Source organism: Rhincodon typus, chromosome 25 (assembly GCF_021869965.1).
Source record: "Rhincodon typus isolate 14 chromosome 25, sRhiTyp1.1, whole genome shotgun sequence".
Taxonomy (NCBI): domain Eukaryota; kingdom Metazoa; phylum Chordata; class Chondrichthyes; order Orectolobiformes; family Rhincodontidae; genus Rhincodon; species Rhincodon typus.
Window position 1 is genome coordinate 29,377,198 of NC_063356.1, and position 16,441 is coordinate 29,393,638.

General features: G+C 41.5%; 1 protein-coding gene across 5 annotated transcripts in view; it reads right to left on the reverse strand.

The window, feature by feature from the left end:
• hmga1a (high mobility group AT-hook 1a) overlaps nt 1-1,557 on the reverse strand; it is a 105,393-nt gene extending 103,836 nt beyond the window's left edge. Inside the window, exons 1-3 of one of the 5 annotated variants that reach the window (XM_048611933.1) lie at nt 1,482-1,557; nt 1,192-1,227; nt 803-913 (exon numbers count right to left, since the gene is read on the reverse strand). In XM_048611933.1, coding sequence (XP_048467890.1) covers nt 803-904 — 102 coding nt within the window. In that variant the 5' untranslated portion in view covers nt 905-913; nt 1,192-1,227; nt 1,482-1,557. Of the gene's footprint in view, nt 1-802; nt 914-1,065; nt 1,172-1,191 lie in introns of those variants that run through there. The other 4 variants (XM_048611935.1, XM_048611937.1, XM_048611934.1 and 1 more) reach the window with 4 other exon arrangements.
• Between the last annotated feature and the right edge of the window lie 14,884 nt (nt 1,558-16,441).

A 16,441-nucleotide genomic window follows, 5' to 3' on the forward strand; every position in this document is an offset into this window, starting at 1 on the left:
CCACCATCCGCAGTTCCTACTATCTCTCTCACCAACTGAGACCTATTTGGGCTGCAGCCATTAACAACACGCTGACGTCACCGGGGTGGTAAGCGTCGCCTCTCATTGGACCGGACTTCCAGCTGATTGTCAGCCTGAATGACCAATCGGCATCAGGCGACCTCCGGCCACTGGCCAATCGTGGCAGGGGAGAGGCCCGAACTACCGGTTCACAATGGTTTAAAGGTCTCATGTTGCGCTGGTGCTGAAAGCAACATTGTAACAAAGGCAGACATCGAATGTAGCGGATTCGACTGTAGAGTATTCGAAACAACCCAAGACAGCACGATCTGACATCCACTCTTCCCCCACTAAAAATAAAAAAAACCTCGAAAGCCGTGCTAATAAAAGGAGAGAAATTTTATACCAGCTGCTTTACAACCAGATGGTGCTCCACAACACGGAGCGATTGTAAAATTGATCAATTATTCAAAAAGAAATGACGACCTCATGCATTTTACATGCAACACCAAAATAAACTGCGGTTTACAACAACAGACGTAACTTACGAAGAGATGTTAGCAATCGGACGACTAGAGGTGCACATGCGATGTGAAAAAAAACTTGCATTAAAATCCAAAATCGTGGATCGGTAAGAGAAAAATGCAGTTTTGAAACGCAAGATGATACCTGTTAACTTTAAAAGGAGTATATTTTTGTGTTTTACGCGTGTGCATACCAGTCTGACCAAGTGGGTGAAAGTATGTAAAGTACAGGCTTCAGTGAAAACGTGTTGAAAAAATGTAAATTATACATGTCATACTTGGGGTTGCTTCCTGGGTCTGCCGCGTCCTCTCTTTGGCGTGACATCCTTATCCTGTTTTACAACTAAAGGCTGGCTGGGCTTTGCACCTGTGTCACTCATCTTTTTTTTCTGCAAAATAAAGCGTAACTCAATTAAAAATAACAGACCGATGAAGATTAAACTGCCTCACTACAGCAAATATTAAACTTCCCACAGTTAAATCACCATGCAATCGATGTACTACAAGCTTACAATATTATACTTAAATGGAAAGCACTCACAAGAATTAAACGCCGTGGAATAGAAACCCCTTTTTGCTGCTTGACCAAATTGAAACTAAATGCTGATGCAAATGCAGAGTCCACATATACAAACACACTAGGCCTGTTCCTGTACTCGATACCTACCCTGAATGATGATCACACTGGCTCTAATAACGGCGGCTGGAAGGAAACGGAGAATGAGAAAACACACACACACTTGGCTCAGATCCAAAGGCGGGCAATTCTATAAACACTAATGGTATATTTTATAAAAATAATACTCTTTTAAAAATCCTAAACAATATCAAAGCAGCTGCCCCAGCCTGGACCGAGTTACATAGCAGCAAAGCAAGTTCTGATTGGATCCCATCCAGCAGGTTATTATACAGAATCCTTCTAAGAGATGATCTACCCACTCAAATATGCACGCTTACTATTAATATTTTCAACAGGGATCTTTCTTAGGCAAATTGTCACTATTTAAAATATGTTGCAATGCTTCTGTTACGCATGTCGATGTTCATAGGTTTATATTTTGCGGTATCACATGCTCTGGGACTGGACATGGGTTGTCACCTCCCACCAGCCGGCGAGCCTTTGATCAGAGCAGCCCCAGGAGCAGTCATATCATAGCCCTTCCTTTTTGCTGCCTACTTTCCCCAAAACTGGGCAAGTAATATAAAGTTAGCCTGAAATATAAGGAACAGTTTGCCCACAAGCTTTCTTCTTGGAGGAATATGCTAGAACTGCATTTAAAATTTGCAGAATGTCATTTACTCGTCCTCCTATTCATTTCAGAGCGCTCTACCCCTCAGGCCCTTTTATTTTCACCGTGGTGGACCTTTGGAGGAACAGAAGCAAATTTTTATACATTTAAGAATAGTTTAACTTTGATATTCAATATGTGAAATGGGATCAACATTCGAGTTTGATGACCATTCTACATCGTGTTTTTTTTTCATTTGTTTATTTTCCCGTTATATTTTAATTGTTCTTCACGCATTTTATTTGTCATGTAATGCAGGCACCACTGGCTGGGCCAGCATTTATTGCAAAGGTGGTGGCCAGCTTTCTTCTTGACCCACTTGTGGTCCACTATTTCCCAAGTGGATGGGAGTTACCCCTGCTCACAACCTTCACACTTTGGCTCTAGTATTTTCAGAAAAGGTATCTAAGTTCATGGCTCCTCCTGATTTTCTGCAACTTGCAGAAAGTCTTAACTGTTGTCTTTCTTTCTTAAATGAAGTATATCCTTCACTGCCAATTGACAAAGGCACTAACAAATGTAATATAGGCTGAATTGACTGCAATTTTTCCAGAATCATAGTTTTGAAGGTGTAATTTTCAAGTTCAGGTAGTGAATAAACTTGGCTTAAAGTGTTCAAAATGTTTTTGAGACTCCAATAACATTTGAAGTCACTGTTTTATACAATGGACTATTTGCTTGTGGCAGAGTTTTTTGCCTTGCAAATTCTTGGTAGTAATTTTTTTGCATTTTATGATTATCACCTATCACATCAAAGAAATAAACTCTGTGTGCAATTTTAAATGGAATAAACAGTGTACTTTGACCTCTGATTAAAGATATACACAAAATATTATCTATCCTTCAAATGCTGACAAGTCTGTGCATTACTTGTATTTTTAGTGTTATTTTGACATTCACTGTTTTTGTTTATCTCAGTTTTAGATTTTGAATATGATTTCATTAAATATTATTTAAACTTCTATTTTTGAATAGTAGGCTCTAGTTTCTAAGATTACATTTTGATTGTTAACTACAAACGCAAATCCACATGCTATCATTGTGCCTCACTTTGCTTAGTTTGGCAAAAACTATTTAAATGAATTTGAACAGAGAGCAGTTTAATAGGTTGGAGAAACTGACATCAAGAAAAGTAATTCTGTTTTCTTCTCTGGTAACCAACTTTACTTATAATACACCATAATTTACTATGGCAGGGCATCCAGTAACATTTACCGTTAGGCAGACTTTTTGCATATTTTGGCTTTTTAAATATTTTATGCAACATATTAAATTGAATGTGCATGTTAATAACATTACAGAAAGAGAAATCTGACATCTGGGACCTGACTGGATAAGCAAATGTGAATCTCCTTAAACACTCACATGAAGACCGTGAAATTAACAGTGGAATGATGGAGTAGGAAATGTAAGTTGCAGTGGGTGAACTTGATGGAAAATCAGTTACAGAAAAAGAAATTAAGAGCAGGAAGAAAATTTAGATTAAAAGAGGAAAGAAAACAGAAGGAAAGGAAAAGGAACGTAAATGAATACCTGAAGGAATGAGTCTCCATATTTTCAGCTGCTAAATTTCAGTGCTAGCATCGTTGATTGGCAGTCATTAACAATTGTGTCATAGGTACTTAAATTTGTAATTACAGCACATAACTTTCAGTAGTGAGTTTAGTCTATGTCTACTGCATAAATACAGAAATGTTACCATTTTCAGGGGCGAGGAAGTCAACAAAATGCCATTTTGAGGAATCTAATGGTAGAGCAACATAACATGGAAATCAACTTCAGTACTGATCATCATGACAATTTTAAATGTGTTTTGAATTCCCCTGTATAAGCTAGTTTTGTGGGGCATGCAAAATATAGCATTACAGTAGAGTCCGAGAAACAAGAAAACTAGATCAAAGTTATGCATGCATAAACAAAAAAGCAATACCTGATATATATTGTTCATGTTTTTATTTTTATTTTCTTGTTGCCAGCATCCTCACGTTAAGACAACCTCTGTTTTAAAACAGCTCTGACAGCCTTAAATAGTTAAAGATTTCAAATAAGTTCACTGTTGCAGGAATGCTGCTGTCCATGGTATTTTTTGGTATTAATGCAACCTTTTCGGACAGGAATGTTCAAGTCATAATGAAAGAATTAAAAACCAACTCCCTCTGGTAATGCACATACGTTGGCAGTAATCCAATTAGCCAGACTTAGTTGCAAACCATTTGTGTGAAATATTGCTATTCTTAAAAAAAGTTACTTGATTCTTTTTTTGAAATAGCACAGCTACTCTGGATTATATAACACACTTCATGCAAACTGTTTTGTCATTTTATGTTTAAACTCGACTTCCTAATCCTACACCCTTGTTTATACAGGAAATGCGGTCAAATAACTGAGTCATGCCTGTACTTGGTAAAGACTTTATGCTAAATTAGAAACATAAGAAATTGACTTTTGAAATAATTAAATATATTTGTTCTTTAACAATACGCTAATTAGTCCTGTGACAAAACCATCGCCTTAAATTTTTGAATTTTTCAAATAGTGCATTGATTTTTCTTGAAAATACAACACATATAGTATAATGTTACAAGCACATTGAGAGAATAGGAAGCTAGTTCACAGCACTGAATAGTTATGTAAACAAGTAACTATGAAGAAAGCTTGCAAACCACAGCAGACAGCTGAGCATATGTAAACAATTAGAAGCAAAGTGGCTGTCACGCTGGAATCTTTATCAGGCTTCATGTTCTGCTGAGGGGAGATCATATGCGTTTTATGGTATTTAGTAATAAAAATGAAATCTACAATTTAAAACTAGAATTTCAGTGCAACGCTTGTTTTTCTTACTTTTAAGTTACTTCAAAAATAAATTGATTGATTTTATTACTATAAAATGCTAATATTTAAGCATTTGTAATGTTTAAAAATGAAACAATGACAATTCAGTAACAGACAAAACAGACTTTGCTCAATTTATAAGGAGGTCATGATGTCCTAGACTTTGATGATGCACATCCAAAATTGATAGCTAATTGGTCTGCATGTTGACTTGCCTTCTGATATTTGCACTGTGTTGACATTTTATGTTGATTTCACATAGGCAACACGTTCAAATCAGTCATTCTACTTGGGGAATACACTTGTTACAATTCATATTCTGCTATTCTGTATAAAAGATCAAGTTTTGCTGTACTATTTAACAATTCAGACTTCAGGTTTTTGCAAAGATTTGTAGCTCAGGTTGTGGGTGAGGTTGTTGAATTGCTCATCATGCTGGCTTGTTTTCATTGAGACGTTTCGTCGCCATGCTAGGTAACATCATCAGTGAGGCTTCCGATGAAGTGATGTTGTTGTACTTCGCTTGGAATTTATGCTGTCCAGTCTGTTATGGTGAGTAGTATCATTTCCAGTTCTGTTATGTTTGGGTTTGTGTACGGGGTCCAATTCTATATGTTTGTTTATTGAATTATGGGTTGAGAACCATGCCTGTAGGAATTCCCGTGCATGTCTATGTTTGGCTTGGGCTACTATGGTAACGTTGTCCCAATTAAATTGATGGCCTTCATTGTCCAAGTGTACTGATATTAAGGAACGTTCATCATGTCATTTTGCTGCTAGCTGATGTTCGTGTATTCTGATAGCTAGTTTCCTTCCTGTCTGGCAGATGTAATGTTTGTGGCAGTCGTTGCATGGTATTTTGTAAACTACGTTGGTTCTACATGTTGTGGGTATAGGGTCTTTAATCCTGTAAGCATTTGTCTTAGCATGTCTGCGGGTTTGTGTGCTATCATGATTCCTAGTGGCCGTAGGAGTCTCGTTGTCAGTTCTGATATGTTCTTGACATAGGGCAGTGTGGTCAGTGTGTTAGGGCGTACTGTGTTCTCTTGTTGTCTATTTAGTAGGCACCTGCGGATGAAGTTGCAGGCATATCCGTTCATAGCAAAAATTTTGTATGGGTACTCTTCCTCTTTCCTGCGTAGTTCTGGCGTGTTGCGGTGAGTAGTGGCCTATTTAAATAGCATCCTAACACAGCTTTGTTTGTGGACGTTGGGGTGATTGCTGTGGAAGTTGAGGATTTGGTCAGTGTGGGTTGCTTTCCTGTATACCAGGGTTTCAAAATCCCCATTGGATGTATGTTCAACTCTGACTTCCAGAAACGGAAGCTGATTGTTGTTTTCTTCTTCTCTTGTGAATTTAATCCCGTTGTTGATGAGGTGGTAGGTCTCTTCTAATTTGGTGTGTTTAATGATGACAAATGTGTTGTCCACGTACCGGATCCACAGTTTAGGTTGAATGAGGGGGAGGCTAGTGTGTTCCAGTCTTTGCGTGACTGCCTCTGCAATGAGTCCTGAGATGGGTGACCTCTTGGGTGTGCCATTGATCTGTTTGTATACTTGACCATTAAAGACGAAGTGTGTGGTGAGGCACAAGTCTAGTAGTTTGAATATGTTGTCATTGCTGATGGAGCTGCTGGTCTGCGTTCCTGCTTCCTCTAGTAATGTGGCTAATGTTTCTTTGGCCAGTGGGACGTCAATTGATGTGAATAATGCTGTGACATCAAAGGAAACCATAATCTCTTCATTGCTAATTTTTACATTCTTGAGGGTATTGAGGAATTCTTGGGTTGAGTGGATGGAATGGAATGATCGTCAACTAGGTGTTTCAGTCTGTTGTAGGTCCTTGGCCAGTTTGTGTGAATGTGTGTCCGGTGGGGAGTCAGTGGGGAATATCTGGTTTGTGTACTTTAGGAAGTCTGTAGAAGCGGGGGATGTTCGTGCCTTCTGGTTTCATTCTCATGTAGCCCATCTTGATTATCTGTCCTACATCCTTCAGTCTCTTCAGTGTCTGAGTGATCCTATTACCTAGCTGCACTGTTGGGTCTATCGCCACCTGTTGCTAAGTGTTTGTATCTACAAGCAGTGCTTGTGCTTTTTCAACATCGTCCGGACCCATTTAAATAGGTCCTAACACAGCTTTGTTTGTGGACAGACAGGAAGGAATCTAGCCATCAGAAAACATGAACATCAGCTAGCAGCAAAATGACACAACAAACTTTTCCTGATGTCAGTACACTCGGACAATGAAAGCCATCAGTTTAATTGGGACAATGTAACCTTAGTAACCACAGCCAAACATAGACACGCATGGGAATTCCTAGAGGCATGGTTCTCAACCTATAATGCAATCAACAAACATGTAGAATTAGACACCATATAGAAACCCAAACAGAACCGGAAATGACACAACTCATCATAACAGACCAGACAGTATAAATTCCAAGCGGAGTAGAATAACATCGCTTCATTGGAAGCCTCACTGATGATGTTACCTAGTGTGGTGATGAAACGTCTGAACAAAAACAAGCCAACTTGATGAGCAAGTCAACAATTTCAATTCAGATTTCAATACAAACTAAATGAAGTACCATGTAAAAGACTTACCAGATAATACTCAAGCCCATGGAATGAAAGAGAAACGGCAGCTTGGATTCGAAGATATCTGAGAGACGGGAAAGACAGCATAGAGATGAATAGTCGTTTCTCGGACTGGGAAAATGTATACAGTAAATTTTCCCAAGGATCACCCATAGGGCCATTGCTTTTGTTGATTTACATAATGAATTAGGCCTGGCCAAAGAAGACACAAAACCTGCAAAGTACTATGAATGGTGAGGATTTCAAAAGAACATAAACATGCTGGTGTAACAGATGGACATGCGAAATCTAATGCAAAATTGGAAGTGATACATTTGGGTAAGAAGAACAAGGAGAGGTAAAGAAAATTAAAGTCTTCAATATTAAAGAGGTGCATGAACAGAATCAACTGTGTGTAAATATGCACAAATGTTTGAAGGTGGCAAGGTAGTTTGAAAATGTAGTTAAAAAGGATGCAGTATTCTGGACTTTATAAATAAATGCATGGAGTATAAAAGCAAAGAAGTTATGATGAACTGTTTTAAAACATTAATTTGGCCTCAACTGGAGTATTACATCCAATTCTGAGCGTCACATTTCAGGAGGATGTGAAGTCTTTAGAGAATTTGAAGAAGAGATTTGCTCAAAGTGCCCCAGATCAGGGATTTATGTTAAGGGGATAAGTTGGAGAAGCTGGTGTTCTCCTTAGAAAAGAGAAGGTTGTGAGAAGACTTAACAGAAGTCTACAAGATCATGAGAGATCTGGATGGAGTAGTAGGTGGAAACAGTTCCCATTTGTGGAAGTGGCAAGAATCAAAGAGCAGTAAGTTAAAGTGATTGGCAAAACAAACAATGGTGACATGAGGAAAACCATTGTTAACACACCTTTCAACACTAAAAGCATCTAAGCGAAAACAATTTGCAATGTAGTGGAATTGGACTAATTGATTTGTTCTTATAGAGAGCCAGTACAGACATAACAAGCTGAAAGGTGTCCTGCTCCATTGTAACCATTCTATGACTCAATTTATTACAAATTTCTTGAAGATTAATTTAGAACGTTGCAGTATATTTCCCAAATAAGTGGATTGCAGATAGTGCCTTATTTCAATTTATTAACATTTAACTTGCCATGGTGTTCCTCTGTCAAAAGCTTTTGGATTGAATTTCTAATGTTGTGCACTAAATGTATGGAATATATATATTATATATATGGAAGATGATGGTCAAATGAAATATCAGAACTTTAGAACATTGTTTTAACTCAAACATCATGCATTAATCTTGGATGAGTAAGAATCATACATGTTACCAAAGTTGGATACTAATAAGGATTTGGGAATTAACTCTGGTTGATTATCCATATTTATTCAAAGGAAACAAATTTTGGTGTCAATTCAGACAGGATCCAGAATTTGTCTTGAATTGCATAGAATTTCAGCCTCTTCAAAGAACAAAGAACAAAGAAAATTACAGCACAGGAACAGGCCCGTCAGCCCTCCAAGCCTGTGCCGATCCAGATCCTCTATCTAAACCTGTCGCCTATTTTCCAAGGATCTGTATCCCTCTGCTCCCTGCCCATTCACGTACCTGTCTAGATACATCGTAAATGATGCTATCATGCCCGCCTCTACCACCTCCGCTGGCAACGCGTTCCAGGCACCCACCATCCTCTGCGTAAAGAACTTTCCACGCATATCTCCCTTAAACTTTTCCCCTCTCACCTTGAAATCGTGACCCTTAGTAATTGAGTCCCCCAGTCTGGGAAAAGCTTCTTGCTATCCACCCTGTCTATACCTCTCATGATTTTGTAGACCTCAATCAGGTCCTCCCTCAACCTCTTTCTTTCTAATGTAAATGATCCTAATCTACTCAACCTCTCTTCATAGCTAGCGCCCACCATACCAGGCAACATCCTGGTGAAATCTTCATTTGATTTTTCTTCTTTTAAATGCGGTGATAGGCTTTGGTTTTATAGCAACAATCTCACTTTAAAGTCAGAAGGTCATGGGTTCAGGGTGAACCACAGCACATCAGGTTGATACTCTGATGAGGTGCTGCACCAACAGAGATGGGTTAACGTTGTGCATGTAGTTAAGTTTTGAATCAGCTAAAACCTTGCCATCCATATTTTAAACTGAAGTTAGTTTGTCCTTGCAATGAAATATAAAAGATCCTAAAGCAGTCATTGAACAAGAGGGCTCTCCTCGTGTCCTTGGCAATATTTACCATCCAACCAATACCACTGAAAATAGATCATCTTCCCAGTCCCTGAAAGACCTGCTAAATGACAAATCAGTTGGGAAAATACAGCAAATTTGGAAAAATGAGATTGCCAACATCAAGGGATAAATAATTCTAGAACCTAGAACAGCAAGGTAAGAATCCTTCTTGTAAATGGTGAGGTCTTATTATGCATTTGCATCTCATTAGTGCCAATCGTGTCTCATTTATATGCAATTTCCTATTCTCTCATGTACTGTATAGAAAACTTGACAGTGACAATTTAATATGTTATTTATTGATTGATTTTTATTGTCATGTGTACCGAAATACAGTCAAAAGCTTTGTTTAGGAGCGGTACAGGCAAATCACAGCAAGTAAAGGATGTACAGATCGAAAAGACTAAGAGGCATACAGGTTATATTGCAGGTTACACTCTTTGAGACTCGAGTCCATTCAACAGTCTGATAACAGCCAGAAAGAAGCTGTTTCTGAAACTGTTTGTGCATGTGTTCAGGCTTCTATATCTTCTGTCTGACAGCAGAAGTGTAGGAGTTCATTACCAGGGTACAATGGGTATTTGATGATGTTGGCTGCTTTTCTGAAGCAGCGAGCCGTGTAAATAGAATCCATGGATGGAAGTTTGGCTTCCATGATGGTCTGGGCAGTGTATACCACCTTCTGTAGTTTCTTATGGTCCTGGGCAGAGCAGTTGCCATACAGGCCAGTATGCACCCGGACAGTATGCTTTCGATGGTGCATCTGTAAAAGTTGGTGAGGAACCCTATGGACATGCCAAATTTCCTGAACCGCTTGAGGAAGAAGAGGTGTTGTTGTGCCTTCTTGACTGTTGCATCTACGTGGGAAGTCCAGGACAGGCCGTCAGTTATCATCATTCTGAGGAACTTGATGCTCTTCACTCTGTCAACCTCAGTTCTGTTGAGGTTGATGGGGGCGTGGTCTGAAGTCAATGACCAATTCTTTAGTTTTGCCGACGTTCAGAGACAGATTATTTTCATTGCACCACGTCGCCAAGCCCTCTATCTCCCTTCGGTATTTTGACTCATCGTTGTTAGATATCCGTCCCACTACGGTGGTGTTGTCAGCGAACAGTTGGTGTTCGTTCAGCATTTGGCAACACAGTCATAGGTGTACAGGGAGTACAGTAGGAGGCTGAGGACACATCTTGGGGTGCTCCAGTGTTGACTGTAATTGTGGAGGAGGTGCAGTTACCTATCCTCACTGATTGTGATCTGTGGGTCAGAAAGCTGAGATCCAGTTGCAGAGGGTGGAGCCGAGACCAAGGTCACGCAATTTTGAGATCAGCCTGGAGGGGATAATGGTGTTGAAGGTGGAACTGTAGTCAACAAACAGGAGTCTGATGCAGGTGCCTTTATTGTCCAGAGTTCCCGGGATGAGTGCAGGGCTAGGGATATGGCATCCTCTATGGACCTGTTAAGTTGGTAGGCAAACTGTAGGGAATTGAGGCAGGCAGGGAGATTGGAGTTGATGTGGGCCATGACCAGCCTCTCGAAGCACTTCGTGATTATTGAAGTCCAAGCCACTGGGCAGTGGTTGTTAAGGCACATTGCATGTGTTTTCTTGGGTACAGGGATGATGGTGATCTTTTTGAAGCAGGTGGGGACTTTGATTTGTTGGACAGAGAAGTTTAATATGTCAGTGAATATCTCCACTAGTTGGTCCACACAGGGCCTGAGTGCTTGGCCAGAGAGATCGTCCGGCCTTGTTGGTTTCCTTGGGTTGACTCCCAGGAAGACTGATCTGACTTCGGAAGGGGTGACAGAGAGAACAGGTGTGTCTGGGGCTATGAGGGCAGGTGTCTCCACACCGGTGGTATTCTGCTCAAACCGAGCATAGAAAGCATTGAGAGTGTCAGGGAGGGATGTGTCATTGTCCGCTATCTTACATTATTTCATTTTGTATCCTGTAATGGCATTTAAGCCTTTCCATAGACAGCGGGAGTCTGTTTGGTAGGTCTGGGCCTCTAACTTGGTCCGGTGCTGCCTGTAGGCCTCCCTGATGGCTTTGCGGAGAACATATCTGGATTTCTGACATGAAGTCAGAGCAGGTACCCAGACAATTCCAGCTCACTGCTTGTCCCTCTGGGCCTCCATTTATAACAGCAGTCCCCAGCATCACATGATATGCTTCATGAACAGCAGCCACCTACACCAACCGTTACCCTCACTCCCCATTCCTAGAGCTAGGTATCAGACACGTCCCAGATTCAACACATCTTCATGACACATCTCCAAACCTTTAGAATGCAGTTCTCCACTTTAATGCTGCAGTTTGGAATGCACCAGCACTTGCCACCAAAACACTCTGCACGCAGGGACAGGTAACTGATTCATGGATTGGGCCTGGTACATCTCAGGTTTCCAGTTTGATCTATTAGCGCTAACTCACTTTGCAACTCCTTGGATTCTTACAGCAATTCTGATTTGTCCTGCCTTGCCGTTTTGTGCATTCCTGCCTCGTTTGCAATTTACAGGCTCAAAGTGCTTCTATCTTGCCTTGCTCATTACCTCATACAAAAAGCCAGGTTGCTTTTCATAGTTGTCAACAGTGATCAGCCAAGAGGGTGGACTTGTTGCTGTATGGCATCGTGTATGTCAATATTACACATAAACCATATGCCAGCTTTATATGTGGCAATCATACTGCATGTGCTGCAACCAAACAGCCTTGTCTCAAAGTCTAAGGAGACTAGTGCTCAGTTAGGTCAAGGAAGACCGCCTTCAGTCAGGAGCTACTGGTACAGTAAGTCAAGGGCACCAACCAATACCAGCCAAGGTATCCAGTTTTGGGGTTACATACCTTTACAGTCTGGGGAGTGGGCCACGGCCTGTCCTGCAGGTCGTCCAAATAGTCCAGGGCTTTGAGGTAAGAAATTTGGGCACTGCAAAGAGATCAATCATGGACCCACTTACTAATCTGCCAGGACTGTCTCACCAAGTCAGTCACTGAGGTGGGCCATGGTGACACCAGGGCCTCTGACCACTGAAAGTTAAGGAGCTAATGAGATGCCACTGCTGTGATGAGGACACTGGGGAAGCTAATTTGAGACAGCATGCCGGAATGCAGAGTGGATAATAATTAATGAAGAGGGACAACTTGACATATAAGGAGGAGGAATGATAGAGCACAGGAGGGCATAGGGTACTGCAGGAGGGTTAGGCCATTAATGGCCACCACCAACTAGGTTTTTGTGGGGTATAATACATGACTATGTTTGGTACGTCTACACTGTATACATCAGGGATAATGTGGGAGGGTGAGCAGTTAAATAAATAAATTGGATGGAAACATGGGGAAGATGAAAGTTGATCATGTTAAAAGGGAGGGTATAAGAGGAAGGTATATGAAGGTTTAGAGTGATCACCAAGACTGAAAGGCTGAGTTTACAACTCACTTTGTGAAGTGCAACTTGGGTTGCTTTCCATTCTCATCGAATTCGCAAAAAAAGCCAATGGAAATAAAAATGGCTGCCACCTGACCTGAAGTGGGCAGAATAAGCATTTTTTTCTCTCTGGTGGAAGGAACTTCACATTTATGCGATTGAAGCTCTTCAAAGGGCAGTGGTATTAAACAGACACTCACGCAGTGAAGGTGAAAGACACCTGGGATCACAAAATGCTGTGCTTGGACATCACGCAATGATCTACTGTGCCAACTAAGAAATCCTGGCTCCAAGTGCTCTTGACCACATCGAGAAACATTATAAATTAATCCAATTAATAACTGTGAGACACATGTGATGTCTTGCAGGCTGGAAAATTTGATCCTAGTTATCAAAGGAGCAGTCACCTTGTACAGTCCCACAGCCTGCACAAGGTGAAGGAACTGTCACTTCACACCTTAGAACATGAAACATTCACATTCATTATCCTATTTGCAATATTGTCTTTCTTGTGTTGTGAAGGTTGAGAGACGTTTAGAGGTCCGCACTATTGCTGTCACATGTGCAATCTGATACAGTATGTGCACCAAAGTCTTGAGCAACATATGTCTGAATAAAGGCAACATTACGCATTGTCCATGTAGAGGAATCCACTGGCCTCCTTATTGGGGTCTTGAATTTCCCAATGTTTGGAGAACCCTGTCCAAATATTTGTCTGTGCTGCTCTTGCTAAATGATCAGTTCACTGAGGAGCTGCTTTCTTTCTGATACTTCCCAGAAAGGATAATTAGAATCAGACCCAGTAGATCCAGGCACACACCTGTGGTCATCTCCATTGCCACTGCACTAATGGTTTCCATAGGAATGGATGAGAAACACGTTCATCCACACACCCAGGCCGAGCCCAACCTCCAGCTGATGTGAAGCTTGCCCCAACTGCAGACCTTGAAGCCACTGGTGCCCTCATGACAATGGAGACAATAGTATGGGGTACTGTCACTGGACAAGTAATCCAGAGGCCTGGACTAATCTTCTGGGAAATGGGTTTGAAGCCCATCATAGTAAGTGGTAAATTTCAGAGTTAGTAAAAGAAAACATGGAATTAAAAACTAGTCTAATGGCAATCATATAATCATTGTCAATTGTTGTAAATAACCATCTGGTTCGCTAATGTCATTTAAAAAGGAACTCTGCCATCCTTATGTGTTTGGGCCTATGTGTAACTTCAGCCCACAGCAATGTCGTTGAATATTAACTGCCCTCTGAAATGGCTCAGAAAGCTATTTACTACAGGGACAATTAGGGACAGGAATAAATCTAGACCAGCCACATGCTATGAATGATTTTTTTTTTAAATGGGGTGAATATGCTGGAGAGTCACAGTTGTTCATCTTCCATGGAATGCCATGCAGACAAGAGAAGAGCAACAAAGCCATACTCTGCCCTGTGGTGGTGGTCAGAATTCCATGTCATGATATTCAGTATATCTAAAATCTGTATACCTTCTTCCAATGGGCTACCAAGGGCCACAGGATGACCTCTCAACATCAGCTTTCCATCCAGCTCATGTCTGGTGCTTTAGACTGGAGCCATCTAGTCAGTCTGTCACGTAATCCTTCAAAACTGTACACTTAACAACAGGAGGACACACTGAATCTATGGATGAACAGTAGAGATCATTGAGAGCCACTGCACTGTGCAGAGCAAGAATCTGAGGACATTCTTCAGGGACAGCACCTTGAGCATCCTCTACAACTGAAACATCAGTCAGACTGCTGCAGGCAGGACTTCTTTATGAACTTAATTCACGGAACTCAGTTGTATGAAGGCATCTTTCACAGAGTGCAAATGTTTTGATGCTGCTGATGCCAGTAACCCCTATGTAGTCCCAAATGCAAGTGCATCCTTGATTCTTCTGTACAGATTATGCTGTTTAATAAAAGGTAGGGTACAAATAGATGGAAGCCTTATCCTTTCCCTTCTGTGCCATCTAGGTGCAGTCCTGGTGTCTGCAGCTAGGATGGAAGGTGCCTGTCCTTTAGTGGAGCCTGTTGTCAGGTTACGCCAGCAGCACCAGTAGCTTGAGAGCCCAAACACGTTGAGCGTATCCTGCCCAGATACAGATGTACCCTCCTCAGCTTGAGCTCCCACAGTGTTAAGGGTGCAAAGTAGAGATGGAAGACCCAGGTACCTCTGAAGTACCCTGAGAGATTTCTAGGAGTCTGTATGTGATTTCTCCTCTGGCTGGGTACCTAATGGCATTAGTCTCTCTCCTTGTGAGGATGGGGTGCTTGTAGAGGAGTCAAGGTGCCTTGCCATGTTGTTAGTACTGAGCACCAATGTCTAGAACAATGAAGTATATGTCTGTGCAAACATCCAGCAGACAGCGAGTGTGTTGGACCTGGGTGTCATGGAATCATAGAATCCCTACAATGCAGAAATAGGCCATTTGGCCCATCAAGTCTGCATTGACCCTCCAAGGAGCATCCCACCCAGAACCCCTATGCCTCACCCCATCTCCCTAACCACACATGGGGTTTTTACCATGATCAATCCACATAAACTGAACATCTCTGAACTGTGGGAAGATTTTGTCAAGCTGTCAGAGACAATATGGTGCCGATATTATTGGTGGACTCTTACGTGGTCTCCAGCAGTCTTCCGAGTGCCAGCAACCCAGATGCTTCTACCTCAACCAACTGCAGCCACATGGCAGTAAAATGCTCATCAGAATCTACTCCTGATTGTACTGTAGCTAATGTGCCTCCTGAGGTGTTAGTATCTAAGCTGGTGGAGGATGCAAGAGGTAGCCTTGGTGTTGTATCATCTGAGAGGCATGTGATTTCTACATTAGAGGTGGAGAAGATGTCATGAGGGGCTGGTCTCTTCATGGCAGAGACTGTGCAGATGTAAGTGGTGGCTGCAGGAGATCAGGGGTAGAAGCTTGGGTATGTTAAGAATACATTCACAGTGGCAGTAAAGGAGAATAACACAGCACTTGACGGTGAATTTTACTTGGTTGCTGGGACATGGCATCATCATATGAGTGGTCATGGTCCTTTCCACTGAGGCAAGAAACCTCTTTACAGAGGAGATTGATGTTGGCCAACACCCTATCTATCTTGGCTGTTTCTGCCCGAATCTAGGATGTGTTCTCCTGGAGTGAGACATAGGAAGGGAGTGAGTGTGGATGGTATGCAAGATTTCCAATTTATGGTGATTGGGGTTGGCAAGAGCAAGTGTGGGAAGGTATTGTACACAATCTCAGGAATGGTAGACCATAAGCCTTGGTGCAAAATTGGTGCAATAGCGGGGTTAGTGTGAGGTATCAAAAAGAACAGAGCAGCACTTATCCTTGAAGAGCATAGAAGACATTAATCTTCTTCCTGCACTGCTGGGTGTTTCTCTGGACCGTGGACACCACCTGACCAAGGTACCCAGGATGGTAGGGTCTGGTGCTGTGGTCTCCTCTGGTGGTTCTTAGGAAAAAGGATGGACTTTGTGCCAGCCTGTTTACCAGGACCTCCAAGTCCCTGGTGAAAAAGGTGCTGCCAATTTCATTTTCTCATCCAT